Source organism: Nycticebus coucang, chromosome 20 (genome assembly GCF_027406575.1).
Source record: "Nycticebus coucang isolate mNycCou1 chromosome 20, mNycCou1.pri, whole genome shotgun sequence".
NCBI classification, from domain to species: domain Eukaryota; kingdom Metazoa; phylum Chordata; class Mammalia; order Primates; family Lorisidae; genus Nycticebus; species Nycticebus coucang.
The window spans coordinates 47063663-47090128 of record NC_069799.1 but is presented as its reverse complement, the minus strand read 5'-3'; the positions used below and the strand labels follow the sequence as shown (position 1 = coordinate 47090128).

The following is a 26466-nucleotide window of genomic DNA, read 5'->3' as shown; positions in this document are numbered from 1 at the left end:
TTTACGATATCTAAATATCCTGTAAATTTAACAATATTCTAACGATTAATGTATCATACATATCAAATGATTCTTTATTTTCCTTTTGTTATCAGAGGAAAGGCATTTTAAAAAGGACTCTTAAACCATTCCTAGATTATAAATTATTAATAGACAGCAATTTATAAGTTAAGTATCACTTAGGAGACTCAGTTAAGAGTGGGAAAAGTACTGGAAATATAACAGGAGCAAACCTAACTGAGAGTCAGGGGAGAATATATTTTCACTGTGTGACCTTGTAGGGAGGACAGGAGTGATCAGAACAGCTCTTAGCTCGGTTTGTTCTCTAACATACAGACTGGTGGCCAGAGAAAACACTTCTGGGAAAGCGTACACTATTGTATTTTTACTTTGTGTTGGTTCTGTTTGGCCGGAATTAGCAAAAATGACAAGCAAATCATTATTATTCAGGCTCATGAATCCCCACGCTGTGAGTGCATTTCTGTACATTTCTTAGTAGCTGTGAACATCACATGCATCTCAAATGAATTATTAGGAAACATAAACTAAGCGACGTGGCTTAGCATAAGTCAAGCAACTAGGCATGGTGACAGAGAAACGTGAAATCTCAGATGCTCTGCTACAAAGCAGATTATTAAACGCAAGGATATTTTTTGATGGGACTAATAGAACAGATTGAATATTGCACCCTTGTTAAAGATTCACTGTCCTGGAAATGAAATGATAAAAGCCATGCCTCAAAACGAAAATATTAAAATGCCAACACCAATCCACGAGATCCGTGAGTTATATCATGGACAGTATATGTATGTTCCCGTGTGTGTGTGTGGATATCCAGAATATCCATAATTCATATTATGGATAGTACATGTAGGTCATGGGATATGCTAAGTAAATTTACAAAAGAATAATTCTCTGTACAATTCTGAAGTAGGAAGAGTGTAATATATTTTTAGCAGGCTAAACTACACACATATCCAGCAGGAATATCATGCTTGGTGGATATTCAGTAGGAAAAAGAAATGAGCTAAGTTTTAGTACTCCTACCAGTCTGAACAATAAAATGCTGATCGAGAGGAGAGCTGGGAAAATTGCATGATAGGCACAAATTTCCTTAATGTAACAACAACTCTATATGGCCAGTACTATTACCCCAATTTTACAGATGGGAAAGAAATGTGAGTGAATTCTTAGGATTTTACGTTCCTCTAGCATCCAGTGTGAATCTAGCTTGACTTTCTTATTCCAAGAGCAAGGATGCTCAGGCATCCTTGACACAACTTTCCAGCTCTGTCTCTTCACAGTTCCTCAAGGTGGTAGATCAGACACCTGCTTCATGCAACTGCCTGCTGGTGACACCTCCCTATGGGACGTATGGATACAGCCAACTTGACTCACCCGCAACCCCAGAACCCACACAGACCTCACAACAATATGATGCTATAGTGATCACCACTCAGTCACAGTGGGTTTCAGCCCCGCACCCCACACGGACCTCACAGGTACTAGGTCATAGTGACCACCGCTCAGTCACAGGGGACTCAGCCCACACCCCACACGGATCTCACAGATACGATGCCATAGTAATCACTGCTCAGTCACAGTGGGAATAAGACCCACACCCCAGAGGACCTCACAGACACGATGCCATAGTGACCACCTCTCAGTCACAGTGGGACTCAGCCCCACACCCCACACGGACCTCACAGATACGATGTCACAGTGACCACCGCTCAGTCACAGTGGGACTCAGCCCCGCACCCCACACGGACCTCTCAGATTACGATGCCATAGTGACCACCGCTCAATCACAGTGGAACTCAGCCCCACACCCCACACGGACCTCACAGGTATGATGCCACAGTGATCACCGCTCAGTCAGGTGGGACTCAGCCCCACACTCCACACGGACCTCACAGATATGATGTCATAGTGACCACCGCTCAGTCACAGTGGGACTCAGCCCCCCACCCCACACGGACCTCACAGATACGATGCCATAGTAATCACCACTCAGTCACAGTGGGACTCAGCCCCACACTCCACACGGACCTCACAGATACGATGTCATAGTGACCACCGCTCAGTCACAGTGGGACTCAGCCCCACACCCCACACGGACCTCACAGCTACGATGCCATAGTGACCACCGCTCAGTCACAGTGGGAGTCAGCCCCACACCCCACACGTACCTCACAGATACGATGTCCTAGTGACTACCGCTCAGTCACAGTGGGACTCAGCCCCGCACCCCACAGGCCCTCACAGGTACGATGCCACAGTGATCACCGCTCACAGTGGGACGTGGCCCCACACCCCACACGGACATCACAGATACAATGCCATAGTAATCACCACTCAGTCAAGTGGAACTCAGCCCCACACTCCACATGGACCTCACAGATATGATGTCATAGTGACCACCGCTCAGTCACAGTGGGACTCAGCCCCACACTCCACACGGACCTCACAGATACGATGTCATAGTGACCACCTCTCAGTCACAGTGGGAGTCAGCCCCACACCCCACACGGACCTCACAGATACGATGTCCTAGTGACTACCGCTCAGTCACAGTGGGACTGTGACCCTCACAGGTACGATGCCACAATGATCACCGCTCACAGTGGGACGTGGCCCCACACCCTACACGGACATCACAGATACAATGCCATAGTAATCACCACTCAGTCAAGTGGAACTCAGCCCCACACTCCACAAGGACCTCACAGATACGATGTCATAGTGACCACCGCTCAGTCACAGTGGGACTCAGCCCCGCACCCCACACGGACCTCACAGGTACGATGCCACAGTGACCACCGCTCAGTCACACTGGGACTCAGCCCCACACCCCACACGGACCTCACAGATACGATGCCACAGTGATCACCGCTCAGTCACAGTGGGACTCAGCCCCACACCCCACACACACCTCACAGATACGATGCCATAGTGACCACCGCTCAGTCACAGTGGGACTCAGCCCTGTACCTCACACGGACCTCACAGGTACGATGTCACAGTGACCACTGCTCAGTCACAGTGGGACTCAGCCCTGTACCCCAGAGGGACCTCACAGATACGATGCCATAGTGATCACCGCTCAGTCACAGTGGGACTCAGCCCCACACCCCACACGGACCTCACAGACACTATGCCATAGTGACCACCGCTCAGTCACAGCAGGACTCCATGAAGCTCCTGCTCACTTGCTCTAAACCCACAGATTAGAACTCCCCAAGGAAATCTGCTTGGTTAATACCCAGAACCCCAATAAAGGCTTGACCATAGGTACCCCTCTCTTTCTTGCTCCCTACTCACCAATTAAGTGTGTGCGCCATACAGTTCCCCACTTCTTGCTGGCCCTGCAGGGCATGCTGCCCTCCTCTCTTGGGGTCTGTGAGTAATACACTGCCCTGTTATTTCCCGTGTGTGTTATTCACGTGTGTGGTACACCACCCCTGTTATTTCACAGAGCTGCCTCCTCTGTGTCTTCCCTGACCGACCCACCTGCACCTGACTGTTTTCCTGGTCAGGCTCTCCTAGAGAGTGGCTATCCTGGGAGGAGTGAACTGGACACAGGTCAGACAAGAGCCACAAGGGGGTCTGCTGGTACAAATGAGTTGTTGTGAGACGGACACCTGGTCATTAAGCCTTCTACCAGGATAAAGAAATTTCCCTTGAATGTCCCACTTCCAACAGCCCAGACCTTCTCCCTTGGGAGCCCTGTTGGGGCAGGGCTAGAGTTTATATCCACTGTCCCGAGAGAGAGCTCAAGTCCAAGTTACAAAGAAAAAAATAAAACTTATATGTGGCAAAACCAGGATTAGGACCCATGTACTCTGGCTTTGCAGTCTGTTTTTAATTCAATGCCAGCTTATTACAAAAAAAAAAAAAAAATCACTTCTTTTTTTCTGAGACAGGGTCTTACTCTGTTACCCAGGCTAGAGTGCAGTGGCACCATCATAGCTTACAGCAACCTCAAACTCCTGCACTCAAGTGCTTGAGTAGCTGGGACTACAGTCACATGCCACTACACTGGCTAATTTTTCTATTTTATGTACAGACGAGTCTCACTTTGTTACGTAGGCTGGTTGCAAACTCTTACTTGGCCTCAACTGATCCTCCTGCCTCAACCTCCCAAAGTGCTAGGATTACCAATGTGAACCACTGCACCCAGCTGGCCAAAATCACTTTTGATTACTCAAGCCTCTGACTAGAAATCATCAGGGGAAAGGTCGAGGAACATGATGTTTCCTTCCAAGTTTCCTGTTGACCTGGCATCCCTTCCCACCACCTGTCCCCTCCCTGCAGCTTCAGCCTCCAAGTGAGTCTCTCCTGCAGGGGCACTGGGGAGAGCCAGCTGTTTTCCTCAGTGTTCCCAGGAGTCCACTGTCTGCTGTCTTCAAGCACGTGAGAGCGGGAGACAAAAATTAGAAACATCACAGAGGAGCGACCAAGGAGGCCTCCAGGAGACAAATGAGCTGTCTTCAGAGAGTGGACTGGAAGGTCTCTTGCAAAGAGCACATGATGAGCCCTGCACAGCGGGCAGCAGTGAATGCCATTGCAGCTGGATGTCACTCTGAGGGGCAGTGACACTCCCAGCAAGTGGAGAAGCGGCATCTACACTGGCGTGATATTATTCACGTGGACAAGGTCAAATCCCCACACTAGTAACCACTTACCTAAATCCTCCCTCACCCTCCCGCCCAGCAAACTCTCCTAAAAGTCTGCAATAATCTACGACCACAGACCCCTGAGAGTTCACCAATTTTTTCTTTTTCTTTTTTTTTGAAACAGAGTCTTACTCTTTCACCCTGGGGAGAGTGCTGTGGCATCACAGCTCACAGCGACCTCAAACTCTTGGGCTCAGGCAGTCCTCTTGCCTCAGCCTCCCTAGTAGCTGAGGCTACAGGTGCCTGCCACCATGCCCAGCTAGTTTTTTCTATTTTTAGTAGAGACGAGGCCTCACTCTTGCTCAGGCTGGTCTGGAACTCCTGAGCTCAGTCGTTCCACCTCGGCCTCCCAGAGTGCTAGGATTACAAGTGTGAACCACCATGCCCGGCCCATCAACTCTTTTTACCTGCATAGCACGGGGTCCGCAGACAAAATACAAGTGACAATGTGACTTAGAACCCTTCATCTGGAAAGGTGGGAGTATCTATCCTGATAGTGTGTGAGAAACATCTTCAGATGTGCAAGAACCCAGTGTATTGAGACTGAAATTGAGCAACAGCCCAGCGAGGCCAGTGACTGGATGGGAAATTTACGATTTACTCATCTACACCTCCACATAAACTCTGAACTCTGGCATCTTCCAAGTAGTATTAGTAAGTACTGTGGTAATGCTGGTAGAGTGGTACAAAGAAGCGGCCACTCAAACCTGGTTCCTGAATGACATCTACCTTCCCCACACTGATTTGAAGTGATTCACCATTCTTTGCAAAAGTCTCCCCTTCTGAATCAGTCTGCTGGCAGGATGGACACCACGGAGCACAAAATTTAGCATCCACTCGCCCTCCATCACCAGCGTCCAGTTGGAGGAGGTCATGGGCTGGGCCCGGCTGTTCCGCAGGCAGCGCGGCCTGCTCCAGACCCACCGTAGATGCAGGCGACCAGCAGCGGGCCACAGTGCCCGCCCGCCGTGCTGGGGCGCCGGGCGAGGCTCCTCGGCTTGGGCTGAGGGGAGGAGGAGTGGCCGGGACCGCAGCGTGGCGCACCTGCCCTTCAGGGGTCTGTCCGCCACCAGGGCCACCCCGCCTCCGCCCAGCGGCGCAGACAGGCCCCACTTACTTACTAATACTACTTGGAAGATGCCAGATAGTTGTTTTAAAAACTAGTTTAGTTTTAGTTATTTTAAAAATAGTTATTTTTAAAAATCTCACGTGTTTCTGATTATACAAAACCTCAACCCTTTGACAAAGTTTTAGACACACACACTTAATGTAACAACACGAGCTATCTATTTATTTCTAAGTTAACTTTATGTGTGAAAACTAACATAGCTTAAAGAATATAGGAGGAAGGAATTTACTTCACTTTAAAAGTTTTATTACAACCTGTAGGGTCCCTTATATGTTAATCTTAAATGGTCAGACCTTCCAATCCTCTGGTTCCATGTACAGTCAACTCATTAGTCAATGTTTAAACTTTTTTGTGGGCTGTTATGATTATGAACCCACAAAATGCTTACCTTTGAATGAACTAGGTTATACCTTGTTGAAATGGGTTGTCGTTTGTAGTTAAGTATTTTTTCTTCACTTGCATATTAACAATCACAACTAGTTAAAGTAAAATTCCAAAATAAAACATTTTGTGTTTTTTGCTTTTCTGATATTTAAGATGTCAAAACCATGTGCATTCTTGTTGCTTTTACTACAAGAAGTCTATAAGAGCTATTTTGCTTTTTGGGGGGGGTTATAAGAGTTATTTTATAAAGGAAAAATTAGATATTTTCATGTCCTTATACTTTGATAAGTAAAAGAGGACACTTAAGAACTATAAATAAATATAAAAACTATAAATAAAAATCATTATTAAATAATTTTGAACATGCCTCTATATGAATGAGATTTTTCTAACTCCTTTCTGAAGGCCAAATATACCGGATTAAACATAAATTACACTGTATTGTGTTAAAAGTTAAATTAATGTTTATGCTATTAGAAAGATAATTGTTACTTATGTACTTAGATTTCAATAGAAAGGAAACAAACGGGGCGGTGCCCCAAGGAGTAGGGCGCCAGCCCCATATACTGAAGGTGGTGGGTTCAAACCCAGCCCAGTCAAAAAAATAAAAATTAAAAAATTAAAAGATAAACTGAAAAAAAGAAAGGAAACAAATATTTCAAATAAGTTCCTATTTCTTTCTTAAAAGTTAGGTAATACCGTATTGTTGCCTATATGCAACCAAACTATAAAAATAAGCTTGAAGCTGAGGGCGGCGCCTGTGGCTCAGTGGGTAAGGCGCCGGCCCCATATACCGAGGGTGACGGGTTCAAACCCGGCCCTGGCCAAACTGCAACCAAAAAATAGCCGGGCGTTGTGGCGGGCGCCTGTAGTCCCAGCTACTCGGGAGGCTGAGGCAGGAGAATCGCTTGGGCCCAGGAGTTGGAGGTTGCTGTGAGCTGTGTGAGGCCACGGCACTCTACCGAGGGCCATAAAGTGAGACTCTGTCTCTACAAAAAAAAAAAAAAAAAAAAAGAGAGAGAGAGAGAAAAAAATAAGCTTGAAGCAGAAAATTAGAGTGCTTTAAATTACATGAACACAAGAAATGCAAGCTGCCATGTTTCTGTCGTAAAGAACTACCTCTAGATGCTACTTGAGACAAGGATTTATTTTTACTCATTTTCAGAACTTTAAGCTGTATCTTTTATGTAACCATCTAAAAGTTGGCCATACCAAAGAGAATCTCCCAGACCTCTAGGCCGCTCTTCTGACTGCATCACTGAGACCCACCTATGACGTGGGAACCTATCATTAGATGAAGGAGAGAGGGAAAAAGTTTCCTATCACAAACTGCTTTGTTGAATAAGCAATTCTCCCAAAAAGGAGGAGGAAGGGGGGGAGAATGAGGAAGAGGAAGAGGAGGGGCAGAGTGGTCCCTGTATCGAGCTTGTTAAGATTTAGGAATGTTTTAGGATTGAGTTCATGTTTTAGTTTTGAGGATTTTTTATTTTTTGAGACAGGCTCACTCTCTTGCCATGGCGTCATCATAGCTCACAGCAACCTCAATCTCCTGGGCTCAGGCCATCCTCTTGCCTCAGCCTCCCCAGTAGCTGGGACTACAGGCACCTGCATGACGCCAGGCTAGTTTTTCTATTTTTAGGAGAGATGAATCTTGCTCTGCTCAGGCTGGTCTCCTACTCTTGAGCTCAAGGAATACACTGGCCTTGGCCTCCCAGAGTGCTAGGATTATAGGCGTGAGCCACCGTGCCTGGTCTTCAGGAACTTTTAACTGTAAGAGGCAAGTATTTTTTTCTTTTCTTTCTTTCTTCTTCTTTTTTTTTTGACAGTCTTACTCTGCTCAATCACAGCTCACAGCAACCTCAAACTCCTGGGTTCACATGATCCTCCAGCCCCAGCCTCCAGAGTAGCTGAGACTACTGGTACACTCTACCACACCTGGCTAATTTTTAAATTTTTGTAGACACAGGGTCTTGCTTTTTTGCACAGGCTGGTCTCAAACTCCTGGGGCTCAAGGGATCCTCCTCAGAGTACTAGGGTTACAGGTGTGTACCACCACACCCCAGTCAATATATGCTGAAATTCTGAATGAGGGTAGAAGGGGAAGGGGAAACAGCCAAACATTAAAGATGACTAGGACCTACACTTTGAGTTTTACGCACGGATGTTAGTTTTAAAGTCTAAAAGAAGTTGTTATTATCATGGCTCCTGATACTATTTCCCTTGCAGCCAGGGACTAGAGCTTTTAGACCAGTGGTTCTCAACCTTCCTAATGCTGTGGCCCTTTAATACAGTTCCTGTGGGTTGCAACCCACAGATTGAGAACTACTGTTTCAGACAAATATAAATGCAAAGATAGTAAGATTGGGGGTTGCCGTTCTTTATTCCCTTCTCTGTTGATACTAACTGAAGCTCTATAGCTCCAGAGCCACAGTCTATGCATGTCTCATATATATACATACATAAAATTATTATAAGTGAGTTAATAATTCTCTTAGTGAAAAGAGATAACATGACTATGTTATCCCAAATCCAATGCTGATAGTATCTTCCTAGGTTTTAAATGCACTTGTAAAAATTCAGTGGAGAAAATCTTTAGCACTGTGTTCTTCTGTAAATTTATAAATACCAATAGGACAGAATTAAACTTCTTTTAGACATTTTACATTCAATCAGAAACTTTTCTTAAAATCTATCCTATAAATATTCAAAGTCATAAAAATAAAAGATTTTATGTCAATGTGCCGTTTTCCTTCATAGCACTGTTCTATAATTTAGCAAAGGGCATGATGACATGAACGCCCCATTCCAAGAATCTAAGTACCAAAACTTGAAAGTCATGAGTTAGATGACCTTTATAAGATTTAATTATATAAAGAATCATTACGAAAACATAGGTTAAAGCCCTTTGAAATGCCACCAAAATTTGTTCAGAATCAATACAGTGATTTCGGTATAACTCTTAAGTCCGTGCAACAACATTCAAGGAAATTTCAAAGACAATTTCAATTCTTGAAAATAAAAACATAAGCTTTCTGTGAATTTTCACAGAAATACATTATCTCTCTGAACAAGACCATCTTCACTACACACTAATGATTGAAGTAGAAGAATCTTGAACAGATTTCTCTGAAAATAATACATCTTTCAGTGACTCAAAATCTAGTTTTTAAAAAAAGTAGGAAAGAAAAGAAAAGAAGAAAGAGAGAAATGAAGGAAGACCAAGAAAATATTTCTGAATGGTATTCAAGAGGTAGAAAAAAAGAAAATTAGTAAAATGAGGACATTTCAGTAAAGGTAAATCCTGGAATCGGTATTTCTCAGATCCAAATATTTAAGAATTAACATAAAAATAAACTATGCAAATCAACAAACATAATGACTCCATTGGACTTAATGCCTCTACACACAAGCATGTACATACACCACACATACACAACACGCACACACAATATACACACACGTCCACTATACCCCTCACTGTCACACACACCTATACTGAAACCAGTTTGGGAGAGCCACTGAAAAACAATCTATCCCTTTTGGATAGTTCCTTAAAGAAATACACATACATTTATCAAAAATTTTAAAAAATAAAAATTTACTTTTTATTTATTTTGAGACAGAGTCTCACTCTATTGCCCTGGGTTGAGTGCCATGGTATCACAACTCACAGCAACCTCAAACTCTTGGGCTCAAGTGATCCTCTTGCCTCAGCCTCAACTAGCTGGGACTACAGGCACCTGCACAGTGTCTAGCTAGTTTCTCTATTATTTAGTAGAGATGGGATCTTGTTCTTGCTCAGGATGGCCTTGATCACCGGAGCATGGGCAATCTACGCCCCCTCAGCCTCCTAGAGTGCTAGGATTACAGGTGTGAACCACTGAGCCTGGCCTAAAAATTCATTATTATATAGGGTGTCCATAAAGTTCATGGGCAATTTAAAACTGTCTGTATAAAACTGTAAATTTCTAGTTGCCTGTAACTCATATTTGAGTATAAAATTCAGATAGTATAATCAAATGTATTTCTTTTTTAAATCACAAATACTTTATCCCACATACACCACATATATTAGAAATGTGTAAGTTCTCAACTTAAATATCCCTCACAGAGCAAGTCAGCCGATGCCTCAAAGTTCCTTTCAGCTGAACGAGTTGGCCGGTGAAAAAGTCACCATGCTTAAAAACAATGCGATGTTCTCATGAAACTTTTAAGCTTTCTGATGTCATGAGACGTGTGGCATTCTACGACAAATGCTTCTTCCTTTGTGCCCAGACGTGATGTAGCAAGACAAGCAGGCTTTGGAATCAGTGCTCTGCTTGAAGGGTTCTATCTGCTTGCCTGTGGGATTTATACTCGACTGCAGTTTGGCTCTCTTACAATGCAATTCCTGGGCTATCCGCTTCTACAGACTGACAGAAATAACAGGAGATGTGAAAAATGCAACAATACTAAAAACAGATGTTGGTGTAGAATTCCAGGGCCATTTCTTTCTTCATTTTGCTGTTTAATGTACAATTTCTATGCTGAAAACAAAGGCCCGGGTTTTGGGGGGGCGGTACTGCTAAAATACCTGGAGCCATGAAACATTTAGGGGAGGTGAAGTAGGAAATTTATGGGATGGAGGTCTGAGAAGACAGGCAGTGAGAGAAAAAGCTGATAAAAGGTTAGGCTCAAAGAAAAACCAAAAACAAGGACCTAAGTCCACACTATGTTTTTGGTAGCTATGTATTATTCTTTTTCTCACTCTTATTTTCTTTTATTGGGGTCTGGTAATCAGTCCAGATGGATGGGTTACAGGCCAGAGGTCTTATGATTTGAGGATAAGAAAGAAATTAAGAACCAGAACAACTTGATCTTGGGCACAATTGCTATTGTGTCCGAGAAACTAGTAGATGTTTTTGCCTCCCCTGATCTTTACCAAGAAATACATTACCCAAGCCTCCCAGTATGGAAAAAAAGAAAAGGTTGCATTTTAGGTTCCATTTAATAAAATACCTAAATTCAGAAATCAAAGAGAGTAGTAATTACTTTCTTAAAGAGCGTGTGGGTTGATTCTGAACAGCCCCGATCACTCCTTTCTTTTTCAGAAGGCTCACATGAATATTCCCACCACGAAGCTCTTTATTTGTTTGGTTCCTGAAAACTGATGTTCCAAAGCTATTGCAAGGTGACATGACCCCTTGTTCTGCCCTGAGTACCTGTTTCAATAGTCAAAAGTAAACAGCAGGATTTGGTTACCCTGCATTCTTATTAACAAACTTACATGATTTCCTGTTGGAACCTTTCAGGGGCTGAACCAATATTTCTGGTCGTCTCAGAGCCAATCTCCTGGGGGAAGGAAGGTCAACACGCCCATCAATTTTTAGCACAGGTCCGAGGTTAAGACACCCCCCAAATACCCAACGCCCTAAGAAAAAAACTTGAAAGCTGGGGGAAAATGAACACGCTGCAATCTGTTCGGATTAAGAAATAATAAATCATGTGCTTTCCAATTTTTCGGAATTCTCTTTCCTCTCTCCAAAATGACGAGTCTTTTTTTCCACCCTTCACATCAACAGGGTTTCAGATATTAATGTGCTATTTTCCATTTGCTTCATAACAAAAATCTAACATGACCTGGTACTGTCATATTATTTTTGGTCATCATTCATATTTAGTTAGACAAAACAGAAATCCAAGCCCAAGGGATAAAGAATTCTAAGGCAAGGTTTTATAGCGTATTTTATCACAGCTCTGCTGGAAGGATATTTTGCAGAGAACAAAAGGTCAGCCCCAGAAAGGCCATCGTTATGCGCCAGTAGCTCACCTTTCCTGGAAATGCTTTGAGGGAATCAAGCCCGCCCTGGGGTTGGCATCCCCTTCATGCTTTGCTTGCCACCATGCTGCGTCATCTTGGCTCATGATCTGAAGAATATCTCCCTTTCTGAAAGAAAGCCCAGCTTCCTTACACGGAATTGCCTTATCTTCATTAGGATCGTAGTCAAAGAGAGCTTTGATAAACATCTGGAAGCAAAGTTTCGTTTTAGATGAATAAAGATTAAAAAAATAAATACATGTGAAATGGCTATGTTCTGCCAACCCCGATTCAAGAAACAGTCATTTAAAACCCAGAATATTATAAATTTGTTGGGACAAAATAGATAAGTATTAGATGGAAAATCATGATTACTTCCCTCTCACATAAAAAAATATATATATTTTTATGTAATGATTACCTTGCCTTCTTTAGGCGGTGATTCTTCTTTGATGCTGGGTATAATCTTAAATGTAATTGCTCCCTGGGACTGAGCCTGTCTCAGAGGAAAGTCGGAGTTATTAGAAAACGAGAGCCAAAGGAAAAGCAAAGTGACATAGGTAGAAAGCCAAACGCATCTAAAAATTTACAAGGTCAGGGTTTCTACTCTTAGAATGAACGGATTAAATTATTTTTGTAGAAATTCTGGCAGTGCCAGAAAGCTTTATGAAGTTTGTCCAATGAGTTAACAATCATGAGCCCTCGGGTCCCCTTTGACTTCTTGTGTATTTTTTAGGTTTCAATAAATACAGTCCCTTCCATGTCACGTTACTTCAATATAGAAACAAAATATGCACAGTGCCTTAGATAAATATGGTATAAAATAACCAGATCATGAACAAGGTTCAGGTGATTACACTGAAGTATCACCATCCATTCTGGGGGGGACAAAACCCCTATAGTGTCTGTAGTGCAGTTATAAATTTATGATTCAATGAATGACAATGCCCCTCAGAAAAAAACAATGAAGAACATAATTCTATCTCTTTAGAGAGTAAAATGTAATAGATTAAGTAAAAATTAAAAAGACTGTCTATTCTAGTTTAATTAAAATGAGCAATACTACCATCCAACCTCTGCTGACTAGCTCAGATGTGGGTAGGTCTCTCTTTAAATATACTCCCATGTCAGTCTCTCTCTCTCTCTCTAGCATTTATCATAGCCATATTTACTTATTTATGCCACTACTTCTTAATATGTTACTTCTGCTAAATTGTAAACATTATAAAAAAAACATAAATAATAGGCAATTTATTTTTAGAGACGGTCTCATTTTGTTATTCGGGCTGGAGTACATAATTGTCAGCTCACAGAGTATACTAGTTTGTTTTGTTTTGTTTTGAGGTGGGGTCTTGCTCTGTTCTCTGGGTTAGAGTGCAGTAGCATCACAGCTCACAGCAACCTCAAACTCCTGTGCTCAAGCGATCCTCCTGCCTCAGCCTCCCAAGCAGCTGGGACTATAGGTGTGCCATGACATCTGGCTAACGTTTTGAAAAAATTTGTAGAGATGAGGTCTCACTATGAGGCTCAGGCTGGTCTCGAATTTCTGGCCTCAAGTGATCCTCCTGACCCCACCTCCCAAAGTGCTAGGATAACAGGTGTGAGCCACTAAACCCAGCCTACCTGGCGTACAAAAGAGACAAGGTGGAGAAGGAGGGAGAAAAGGGGAAGACGGATCTCTCTGAGCTTACTCTCAGTAGTGTGCTGATAAACCAAGATTCCATCAAAGAAACAAAAAGACCCTGATGTGTATTGTTAGCCAATTGTGGGGGGGTTGGGGGGGTTGGGGGTGGTTATAAATTCTCTCACCATAGCTAAATTCAGTTTACCCAGCATGAAGTGAGCTGGGAAATGGTGCTTGGAGGCAGCTCTAGCACAACACAGCGACTTAGGTAAAACAGGGTTTTGATAGTAAAATAAATAGAATTTTATAAAGGGTTGATTTATTTCAAAATGTCAATATCATAAATCTTATTAAGAATTCTCATGTTGTGGGGCGGCTCCTGTGGCTCAGTGAGTAGGGCGCCGGCCCCATATGCTGAGGGTGGCGGGTTCAAACCCAGCCCCGGCCAAACTGCAACAACAAAAAAAAAAATAGCCGGGCGTTGTGGCAGGCGCCTATAGTCCCAGCTGCTTGGGAGGCTGAAGCAAGAGAATCGCGTAAGCCCAAGAGTTAGAGGTTGCTGTGAGCCGTGTGATGCCACGGCACTCTACCCGAGGGCGGTACAGTGAGACTCTGTCTCTACAAAAAAAAAAAAAAAAGAATTCTCATGTTGTAATATTGAATTGCATAGGTAGAGAGAAAGCAAATATCTTGTATATAATCCTCTTCCATTTTTCTAGTTTCTGTGTGTGTTTTCTGAATGGATAAAAAAAACCCTTAGAACAGTGCCACTTATCATGGGCTCAATCCTATTACTCAGCCGTGTAGTTCTATCACCCACCGTGAGGGCTCCACAGTGGTCTAGCACATGGATGAAGAACTATTTGATCAATGCCAACTTTTTGCACGATCAACACAATTTTTGAATATTTTAAAAATATTTTGCTTATGTATGTTTACCAAATTACTTCCTTAGTTTTAATTTCCTTAGGATTCAAGGGTGTGTAATTTGAAATTTTGATAGTTTTTAGATGGACATCTCCAAAGGTTCTGTTAGTTTATCCCATCATGAAATCATATTAACATATGTACTCTGTCCCACTTTAAGCACCATTAAGCTTTTCAATTCCAAGGAACCCACTATTATTCTATCATATTTTCTTCTGTAAAGTGTTTATATACGTGCATTGCTGATTTTCCTCTAAATGCTTTTCTTCTTGATTTTTATGATTGCTACATTAAGATATTAGCCTTTTATCACACATATGGAAAATACTTTCCCTACAATCCCACTTGTCTTTTATTTATGATACCTTTTTCTCTGGACAGTAAGTTTTGAATACTAGTATATACATCCTTTTTTTCTGTTTGAATTTCACATCAAATTAAAGTCTTTCCTTACTCTGTAATAATAAAAATTGTACACTGTATTTTATGGTGTAAATTTTGTTACTTTTTCACTTACATACTTAATTTGTTGGGAATTTATTTGTGTGGGGGATGAAATAGGGACTAACTTTATTTTTCCTAAGTGACTCATCAATTAACCCAATGCCATTTACAAAATGGTTCCATCGTTTTCCCAGTGATTTAAAATGCCATCTTAATCACACACTAAATTTTCAGCGAGAGAGACCTGTTCTGAGATACTCAAATCTTTTTTGATTATATAGTATATTTTCATACAGAAAAGGGAAAGTCTCCCTTCATTTTATCCTAACAAATGAACTTTAAGATGAATATTGTCAAGGCCTAAGATGATTTCATTCAAGTTTCAGATTTCATACAACAGGTAAATTAGTTTCATTTATTTGTACACCTATAATGCAGAGCCTATCGTATGGCTATGTCAAGAGTCTGAAACACAGTGATTCAATTTTGTTTTTATTGCAACTTTAAAATAAACTCACAGCTTACCAAAATCTGTATTATTTCCTCCGGCCTTTTATCCTCAACTGGTATCCCATTCACTTCCCTGAGTTCATCACCAACATGAATAAGGCCTGAGAAATATAAGATTTGGTAAATCAGTAGTGGTACCCACAAAAGAAAATGTGATTTGCAAATGTTTCCCTCATTAAAGCAAATGTAATTAAAGAAATTAATTCCATAATTAAAGAAAATGTAATTTGCAAATGTTTCCATAATCGTTAGGTTCCCTTAACACATTGAAGGATTGAAAAGGAGAACTTCGCCCTTCTCAGGTTTCGGAATCTGTGCCTCTAGAACAATGAATCAAAGACCACAACATAATAATGCTGACAAAGAATGGTACCAGCACCTTGATCTTTGTGTAGAAATGCATGGGGGCGGCGCCTGTGGCTCAATGGGTAGGGTGCCGGTCCCATATGCCGGAGGTGGCGGGTTCAAGCCCAGCCCCGGCCAAAAAAAAAAAAGAAACGCATGTTACTGATATTATAATTTTTATTTATATTTTCTCTTTTTTAAAGTCTAGCATCATTTATTAAGTGATCTCAGCTAATATTTTAACTACTGTGTGTAAGCGTGTTATTAAAACATAAAATGCTCTTCCAATTCCTCTTGTGCATGACAGAAGGATCTTTGCAGACCAACAGAACAGAGACTCGAATAATGTCAGCTTCAATGATGGTGCCATCCAAAGAGGGACAGGGTCATGGCACATTCAACTGCAGCTTCCAGAGGTTTTGAAAAAGGAGCCTTTGGGGGCCCAGGCTGCCTGGCCTTTCGATGTTGTCAGCCTGAGTTTTGAATTCCATAATGGAGTGGGGAGGTAGCAGGTTACGCACTTGCTGAAGTGTATCCCGGATTCAGGTGATGGTTCCTTGGCCACTGGCAGTCTTACCATATAGAAATAATGTCCTCCTGAAAGCAGACAGAGTCCACGGTCCCACAGCTCTCCCGTCATGAACTATTCCCCCCAACATGGCCAGGATGAGATTCTCCCAACAATGGGAGGCCAAACCTTTTCACAGCCAAGCAATCCACTTGCCACCATTTTAATTTGCATATCCTGCATGGGTTTAATTCCTTCTTGGAAGTCCCTGTGGCCTGGCAGGCTCCCAGAACATACCACATGGCTATAAAACCTCCAGAACTGCTCCACAGAGGCAAAAGAGCCAACCTGTTTGATATTCTGTTTATAGCTCTGTGAGCTAGTAGGATGGCTGTGGTTCTTCTGGAGACCCAGAAAGTATAGTTGTATGGCAGGGGATGCTCTGCCTGTCCAGGCACGACAGCCTTCCTTTTGCCACTGTTTCGATTCTTGTCTCCTTCTGTTTTTTCCTTCTCGCCGTCTTTCTGTGTGCTATTTTCTTCATTCTGATCATGGTCCCTACTGTCATCATTTTTCAAGGTGTTGAACTTGTTGCTCATCCTCTCACTACCGCTGCCACCACTGCCCATGGAATCATTTTTATTTATCTTAAAGGTTATATGTTCTCAGTAGTACTTTTCAAATCAGAAACACTGAAATAAGAAGTCCTTTTTTTTTCTTTTTTTGCAGTTTTTGGCCGGGGCTGGGTTTGAACTCACCACCTCTGGCATTACGGGGCCAGCCCCCTACTCTTTTGAGCCACAGATGCTGCCCAGTCTTTTTTTTTTTTTTTTTTTTTAATAGAGCCGGGGTCTTGCTATGTTGCCCAGGCTAGTCTTGAACTTGTGGGCTCAAGTGATCCTCCTACCTCAGCTTCCCAAAGTGTGTGAGCCACTGTGGCTGGCCAGAACCAAGTCTTGATATAACTTTGGATGCCTATATACACTAAGACCTCAGAGTTGGCTTTATCTATCATTTATTTAAACCGGTTCTCTCATTTCAACACAAAGAAAAATATCTTTCCACTTGTTTTGCTATCTTATATCAAAAGAGTAATCCTCTTAATTATGTACTGGAAATGCCACTAATGACACGGAACACAATGTGGGAGTAGTCAGCAAACATTTAAACTCTCACCACTTCTGTCTGCAGCTCCCCCTCTCATGATTCTAGCCACAACAATGGCGCCAGTCTGCTCATCCTTTTTAATGGTAGCTCCCTTTTAAGGAAAAACAAAAGGTGTTTGTGAGTAAATATAGGTATTGGATGTTGGGGGAGGGGATTGGTGGAAAAAGGACATTCATCTGGAAAGAGAAAAAACAACAGCTATAAAATAAAGAAAGGAAGAATAGAGGTAATTCCATGTATCTTACACAGACTCATTAGTAAGCATAAAAAATTCTATCTACATAGGATTTAAAGGTTTTAGCACAATTTAAAGATTTTTGAAATGTTAAACCCCTTCCAAAGTGTGGCAAATCAAAACATCTTTCTGTGATAAGAACATCTTTCATACGAATGCTGTTTCTTTTTTGCCCCCTCCCCTTTTGTTTTTGGGACAGAGTCTCACTCTGTCACCCAGGCTAGAGTGCAGTGGCATTAACCGAGCTCACGGCAACCTCAAACTCCTGGGTTCAAGTGATCCTCCTGCCTCAGCCTTCCTGGTAGCTGGGACTACAGGCATCCACCATGTTGCCCAGCCAACTTTTCTATTTTTAGTAGAGATAGGGGTCTTGCTCTTGCTTAGGCTGGTCTTGAACTCCAGAGCTCAAGCGATTCTCCCACCCCAGCCTCCGAGAGTGCTAGGATTATAGGCATGAACGATTGTAATGGGCCTTGTTTATTACCCTTTTAAAGCACTTCTTCATTTCATTTTATCCTTAAAATACGTGATCAAGAAGGTGGAATAGTGATAGTTAAAAGTTAACTATCACTATCAATACTATCAATAGACAATCTTTTGATAGACAAAAGATTAGATAAATAGAAAATGAAAACTTGGGTCATTTGACTTTTAGTTCAGTGATGCTTCTACTATGCTAAGCTATCACAGTAAAGAAATTTGGTGATCATTATAAAGAAAAAGAAAAAAAATTAAAGCCAGAAATTAGTTATATATATCCTAGGGCTAAGGCAAATGAATGGAAAAATGATCTGTTACTCCACAGTTTTAATGAACTAGGATTGTACCTAGTACAAATGGAACTAACATTTTGGCATAAGATCAGAAAACAATCTCAAAAAGAATCCCAACATTCCTTACTTACAGATAATCAGAAGCAAATTAACTGCTGTTTTGTAAGAACAACAGGCATAAATGATTACTTTGAAAACGTTTTCATGACTTTCCTTTCAAGAAATTGGCAGTGGTTTAGCAAAGCCATCCAACATTGCATAATACTGGTAAAAAAGTCTACCTCACATGGTGGCTGAATTCATCCCAAAGGAGTGGAATTTTTCTCAAGTTTGTCACATTCATATCATTCAAGAGCAGATTTGTAAACAAAGTAGGACTCCATTTGTAATGAGCATACTTTATATATGGCAGCTATCAGATACATACACAGCAGTAATACAAATCAAATAACTGACAGGGTGACTTGGTAGCGTTTTGCATCACTTGTGCACATGCCAAGCCAAAGACTTGAATAAGTATCTCTCCATAGTCATAAGCCTTAAATTTGCCAATTACTGGTAGTGTCTACTTATATTTCAAAAGTTTGATTGTAGCCAAAATGACCAGAAATGTAACATTGTCATTACAACTAATTAGATTGACTTTCATATTAAAAACGTGTCTTAAATTTTCCCACCAAAGCATGCCTAATGGCAGAAGAGTCTAGTAATCTAAGTTTAGTTATCTATATTTTATAGCCAAGAAACTGAATCTCAAAGGGTTACAATTTGTTGTAAGGACCGACAACTAGTGTAAGTTAAAGTCAGAATTTGTGTAAAGCAATGTGACCAGAGACACTATTCTTAATTTTCATTCAACACTGCTCATACTATCTTTCCATAACCTTTTGTTGGTTTTGTCCACGAATTCATTACCCTAGTGGTGGCTTATCTCTGAGGGGGAGATTATCAGTTTCTTCCCTCCCTGGATGTACACATCAGAGCCCCACATGAAGTGGCAAAATGATTTGGAGGTGTCTAAGCACTCAAAAGAAGACTTGAAGCTGCCAACAGAAACACCTGCTCTATGAGATCCTATTGCCATGTAAGAAATCAGGACAACTGCCATGCTTGTGAGGAAGCCCAAGCTAACCAGAGATGCCACTTGGAGAAAGAGATGTTTGATCAGCCTCCGACTTTCTAACTCTGACCCCAAGAGTCAGTCATGTAAATGAAGGAACCCTCCGCTGACTCCAGCCACCATCTGACTGTACATACGAGAGATTCCAAGTAAGAATCTCCCAGCAATCCCCAGAATTGTGAGAGATAATACTATCATTTTACCCCTTAACATATGGGGGTGGTTAGCATAGAATTAAGTGCATCAACTCTCTCCACTACGAATTGTATTGTTTTTCAGTATAGGACCATCCTGTTTGTTGTACTTCATGCTAGTCGCTTTGACTTAACTCTGTGACTCAATGAAGTTGACAAGTGTTTATGGAGAATTTACCATGCTAGGCACTGTTCTAAAGGTTTGTAAATACACTGGTGAAAAACTGAAAATGTCTGCCCCTAATTGAGCTTACATTCTAACAGTGGTGAAATAATCCGATACATTATATACAGTATGGCAGAAGATGGTCAACACCGCGGCGGTGGGAGCAGGCAGGGCAGGAAGAGAAAGATCTGGATGCCAGAGCAGGTGAAGGAAAGACAATGTGAAGACAAAGGTCTCACCGGGAAGATGTCATCTGAGTAAAGAAAGACGGAAAGGAGATGAAGGAGTCAGCGTAGGTACAGACCAGAAGACACAGCCGGTGCAAAGATGCTAACGGAGGCTGTGAAGGAAACACTCAAGAAGAACAAAGCAGCCAGTGTATTTGGGGCACAGTAAAAGAGGAAAACAGAAGGGGATACGGTCAGATAGCAGCAGGGAGCCTGTCAATGGGACACACTGGGCTTTACTCTCTATGAAAAAGGGAGACTGTACAAGGTGGTAAACAATCTAGAAGAGCAAAGGATGTAAGGCCTAAAGCAATGAAATAAACAGGAGGAAATCATGGGCTGAGTTTTTCTTATCTGAAATGCTTAGACAAGAAAGTGTCTCAGAGTTTAAGCTTTCTTTTTGAATTTGGAATATCTTCTTCATTCTTTTGAATGCCCCAGGGAGTATTTCCTTTGAGGTTCCTATTGGTGCTCAAAAAAATTCAGAATTTGCAGCATTTCAGATTTTGAAATTTTAGATTTCAAAGGCTCAATCTGTGTAGTAATCCAGGGGGAAGCAGCGGTCATACTAAGGGGTCTGGATATGTTATGGGCAGAGGCAAAAGGATTTCCCAAAGGACTGACCATGGGACACACACACAAAAAGACAGGAACCAAAGCTTGACTCTCCGGTTTTTGGCTGAGCAAACTGAAAGCATGGAATTGCCATCAACTGAAAGAGAGGACGACGAGGGTGGAACAGATGTGGGGACAAAGATTAGCAGTTTATTTTCGGATATGTGAAAACTGAGATGTCTATTAGACATCCAAATGGAGATAACAAGTAGACAGATGGATATACGAATCTAAAGATCAGAAGAAAGGTCTGGAAGAGAGATACGCCTGGGACTCCCTGGCATAGAAATGGTTTTTAAAGCCATGGGCAGGATGAAATCACTTCTGGAATGTGTAGCAAAAGAAAAGCTCTCCAACACAAGAGGGTTCTGCTGTAGACAGAGATGTGTGTTCTGATGGAGCAAGCTTGTTAACTGCTGTTTCCACTTTCCTTGGAGGATAAACTACAGATAAACATATGAATCGCAAAAGGGAAAGTAGAAGGGAAGAGGAGAGAGAGGGGAGAGGGAGAGGGAAGGTGGGAAGAGGAAGGGTATTTGGGGAGACCTCACCCAATGTGCATGATGCAATGGTACATTTCAAAACTATTAAGAAAAGAGTATAATTGTGATGTTAGTTAGTTCATTGTAAGCATTTCACACTGTAAATCAAATCAGTACACTGAAACCCATAAATGCATCAATGTACACAGTTATGATTTAATTTAAAATTTTTTTTAAATAAAATCTAAAATTAACCATCAGAAAAAAAATACTACAGATAACAATCTCTTACTTTCTACACAATACTACCAACCTGACCCACTCTTTACTTTGAACTTTTCATTACTGAAGGCTTTTATTTCTATCTCGTTTTCAAAACCTCTATGATCACAATCGCTTGGTGTATTCCCAACGTAATGTATTTGCCTGAGTATAAGATCAAATCGCAATTCTGTACCCAAGTCCCCAGTCCTGTGAAATGAAGTCTGCAAATGCAAAATGAATTAAATTTGAATCTATTATTTAAAAACTTACACATTTTCTTACATAATTTAATGTAAGAAATTTAAATTTACTCTGTGATTGTGATTCTGACAAAAAATAGAGAATTTCAGGTTAGAAGTTAAAGTTCTTAGACTTTTTGTTAACTATTAATTTGGTAAATTAGTTTATGAAAGGGGACCGCTGAGACCGGATTGTCACGATCTTAAATAAAAATTTTATCTCCTATAAACTGACAATATTGTAAGGTTTCCTTAAGACAGTGGCAAGGTCAATTTCAGGTTTAAAGTGTGGTCTACCAAACACTTGCATTGAGAACATCTGAGATATTTTTTAAAATTGAGATTCCCAGACCCCAGCAAAAATCTGGTTATACCTATTTTTTAGGGGAGAGCCCAGAAATGTGTATTTTAAGTCAGTATGTAGGGTCATTCTTCTTATACCAAAGTTTGTCCTCTTGCTTAAAAGGAGGACAATCCATGCAAGAAACATGGAAAATTTAGGATCAAAGTCCACTCACCAATGAAGAGAATCTTGTTCTCATCTTGTCTACAATTTAATTTCTCGATAATTAAAATTTAATTTTGTGATAAAACAAATGTAATTGCTCCAAACTCACAAGGGAAGGTGGATAGCTCTGCTTCTTGAATCCTGACCGCCATTTTTCCCATTCTTTGAGTTTTTCGATTCCTCCCCTCAAAGTAGCACACATTTTCCTTTCCACATACCTGCCAGCTCTGTGTTCACTGCCTGTTCTCCCAGGTAACCATTCTTTCCTCGAGCGGACGTACTCTAGCTTCTACCTTAACCCTTCTATGTGACATTTATACAATGCTTGCGTAATGTTTCACAACATTTATGGCATTCCAAATACATTATATCTCAGCTGACATCCAAAATGCTCCCCAAGAGGTACATTGCCCAGTTTTCTGAATAGGTCTGAGATGATGGGTGACTTGCTGCTGTAGGTTTCGGGGCAAAAAATGAGCCAACTCCAACTGAAGCCAGGGGTGGGAGCAAGCTTGGTGTTCATGTCACCACTTTATATTCTTAAATAACACCAGTAACCTACCCCTTCCTTGCTTGATCTTACAGCCTTTCCCTGTGAGTTGTCTACTAAGCCTTTCCTAACCACCCCCCTGACAGGTGTGGGTTTCTGGTTGGCTTCCTTCACCTTGCCTGTTTCTGACTCTCACCACTTGGACTGGCTCTCCCAAAGATGCCTTTGACTCTTAATCTTCTCTTTGTGTGTGTTTGGTTTTGCTCTTGTGGTCCTGTGGCCTCTCCCATAACCTCCCCAAACTGACAATTGCTACTTGACAAATGTTCAGTGACAAGTTTTTGAAAATAAATATTTTCCATTTTTCCAAACTTTAAATTTATTCACTCAATAATCTTAGTTTACCTTTAACTGAGAAGGGAACGCATTTAATTATACATTTGGATGAGGAAAGTTTCAAGACAAGTAATTCTATTCACCTAATTGCATACTCCAATATCTTTAAAATGTCATTTACAATCTTAATACTTTTTTTTTTAAGAATACCTAAGAAATAATTTTGGAAAATTTTTCATTCTATTAGAGGTCCTCTTTTTCTATGACTTTTTAAATACTCTATTTTAAAAATAGATGAAACATGCCATCACATTAAACAGATTTAAGTTCCACACTTCTTGACTAAATGTCTTCAAAATATTTATCAAAGAAATTAGATGTTTACTTCATTTGGATCTCTCAAACATTTTAGTTGGACCTGCTGGAAATGAGTTTACATTTAAGAAGAAACTGGGTGAAGTATATAAAATAGCCTAGAGTTGTACTATCATAGCCAAAAGCAATTGTTTTTAGTTGTACCATTTAATCTCGAATCAGCCATACTTAGTGCATGGTATGCTCTCTGGTATAAATGTTAATAAATCAGATTTTCAAAATCGCTGCTATTCATAACCAGTAGAATGCCTGTCATTCTATTTGACTTCATTTTCATGAACTCAAATTCTTTTTTTTAATTTCAAATTAATATCAGGGTACAATTTTTTAGGTTGCATTGTTCTCACTTCCAAGTTCAAGTTGTAGAAGAGTCCTTCACCCAGAGGCTGGACTAAACACCGTGGCATCATTTTCATTTTTCTAAATCATATTCTTCGGACATGATTATTCCATTTGTTTGGAAGTTTGAGATCACAGAGGAAGTTCATTTTCAGGAGAGGTATAAAGGGTCTGTGTCCATCAGATTTGGCTTTATCATGGTATCTACTCATATCTGGGTACAAAATGTAGACCAAAACTCACCAGTGGTTCTCTATTTTTAACCAGACGAATTATTTTGACTGAGTCTTCCTCATCGTCAATATCTTCAGGCATAGGCGGCAACACGGGGTCGTAATTCTTCTGAGCCACAGTGTCATGTACAGAGAGCAAAGCCTATAAATTGAAAGGTTGGTAAAAAATATACACAACTATATCAATCAAATACAAAATTCCAACCACATCAAGCATAAAGAAAATCAACATCATGTTTGGTTTCGACATAGCAATGGTACTAAGGCAACTACCCGAAAAGGTGCCTCTTACATCTGGACTAGGAAGTGGAATTTGTCCAACAGTAGATGGTGGCTCTACTTAGTTGCCGCCTCCATCCCAATGCCATTAATACATGACAGAATCAGTTTAAGATTTCCTCTAACCTGCACATTCTCTGGTTCATCCTTATGAGGGCAGCAGTGAGGGACAAGGGTGGAAAGGGGTTACTTTTGGAGAATGAGAGAATATGAGGATAAAGATACATTTTCAATGAACCAACAGGAGTCAGAGTAGTCCATATTTTTTCTTTCCCATTACTTTTTCTCCTATTACAAGAGATCACAAGACTGATCCATATGATTGGTTCTTTGGTTGTTTTCTCACTTTAATTTTTTGTGTAATAGCTGACTAATATGCATGGAAAAGAATAAACGTATTTCTAGACTAAAGGAGACCACTGGAACTTTGACATGCTACTGTTCACTATTTGGGATGAGTGGTTTTTAGACTCTATGAACTTGATCCCTAATCAGCACAACTATCCACCAATTACTCAAGACCAAAGTCTAGAAATCATCCTTGAAGCCTTTCCTCTCACCTGTGCTAACATCCAATCGATATGCTAAGAAATCTACTTTAAAAATATATCTAAATAATTGTTCTTCATCTCTGTAGTCTAGATCGGTAATAGGCAAACTATGACACCTGTTTCTTATAATAAAGTTTTATTGGAACACAGTCATGCACGTTCACTTATGCATTGTCTATGGCTGCTGTCACCCTACACTGGCAAAGCTGAGTAAGTGGAACACTCACCTTTCATATAAAAAGTTGGCAGGCTTCTGGTCTAGCTCATGGATCTTTTGCTGGGAACACTGCAATAGGCTTTAAACAGGCCAGGGCATTCATCTTTGGCCCATTTTCAAACCCATGATGCTCAGCATAGCCGGAGTACGTAAGTCATATAACTTGGCTACCAACAACCCTTCTAAGGCTGCCCACTGGCCTTGGGATGAAGACTAAACTCTTCAGCACGTCTTTAAAGTCTTACATACCCCCTAACCTTACCTTATACTTTTCCCCTCCTCCTTCACCTTAAATAATTCTTTGTCATAGAGGCCTGGCCAAACCATCCAAATAAAAGCAGGTCCCAAGATTACTTAATCTCATAGCACCTCGTTCTTTGCCTTTACACATGTTTATAATTTATAATCCTATACACATTTTTATGTTCATGTGCTACTTGCCATCAACTGAAACAGAAGCTTTAAGATGGCAAAGAAATCATATCTATTTTTAACTAAACTTTCTATTATAACATGTATTCCAAAAGTACAAAGCGTTAAAGTGTCTAAGCATGAGCTTTCAAAAATGAATATACCATGTGAACACCTGCCTATCAAGAAATACAAGAACCCAAATAATCTCTATTTAAGGTACATTATACCCTCTATCTCCCACCCTCAAGGAGACAATCTTGTCTCTATTTGTAAATTACATAAGTATTTCTTTTTCCCCTAACATTTAGTGAGATTCATCCATGCAGTTACTTGGTGGCAGTAGGCACTCCTTTTTCTTTATTATATAGCACTCCAACATAGGAATATTTCAGTTTCTTTACCCCCTATGCCTTTGAGGGATATTCAGGTAGTTTCTAGTTTTGACTATTATAAAGAATGCTGCCATAAATGTTTCATTTAAGTATATTTAAGAGTGAAATGTGCGGGTCATTCGTTCTACTGAGTATATTCAACATTAGTAGACAGAGACAGCTGTCCAATTATACTCCCACCAACAATATCTGTTAAGTTCTAGCTGCATCACATGCTCTGTAACATTTTATAATATTAGTTTAAATTTAGCCATTCTGAGTGTGTACTGGAATCTTCTGTAGTTGAAAGTTTCACTAAGTTTCATTTTTCTTTCATGTTTATTTCATGTTTCTCTCATTTTTCTTTCATGTTTACTGGGCATGTGTATCTATTTCTTTGTGAGATGCCTCTTCAAGATCCTTGCACATTTTCCATTGTATGTGTCTTATAACTTCCTTATAATAAACTAGAGCAGAGCCTTTGTCAGTTACATATGCTACAAACATATTCTCCCATTTGGTAG

The 26466-nt window shown here is 40.8% G+C and overlaps 1 protein-coding gene and 1 pseudogene across 7 annotated transcripts in view; both read right to left on the bottom strand.

Annotated features, from left to right (window-relative positions):
- The window catches only part of MPP7 (MAGUK p55 scaffold protein 7), a 230649-nt gene that overhangs the window by 62316 nt on the left and 141867 nt on the right, over positions 1-26466 (bottom strand). For all 7 annotated transcript variants that reach the window (XM_053572981.1, XM_053572980.1, XM_053572985.1 and 4 more), the window contains 6 exons: positions 24121-24252; positions 17524-17605; positions 15510-15595; positions 12411-12485; positions 12002-12198; positions 11459-11523 (listed from right to left, as the gene is read on the bottom strand). In XM_053572981.1, the coding sequence (XP_053428956.1) occupies positions 11459-11523; positions 12002-12198; positions 12411-12485; positions 15510-15595; positions 17524-17605; positions 24121-24252 (637 nt within the window). The remainder of the gene's footprint in view (positions 1-11458; positions 11524-12001; positions 12199-12410; positions 12486-15509; positions 15596-17523; positions 17606-24120; positions 24253-26466) is intronic.
- Positions 16226-16967, bottom strand: LOC128572860 (eukaryotic translation initiation factor 4E type 2-like; annotated as a pseudogene).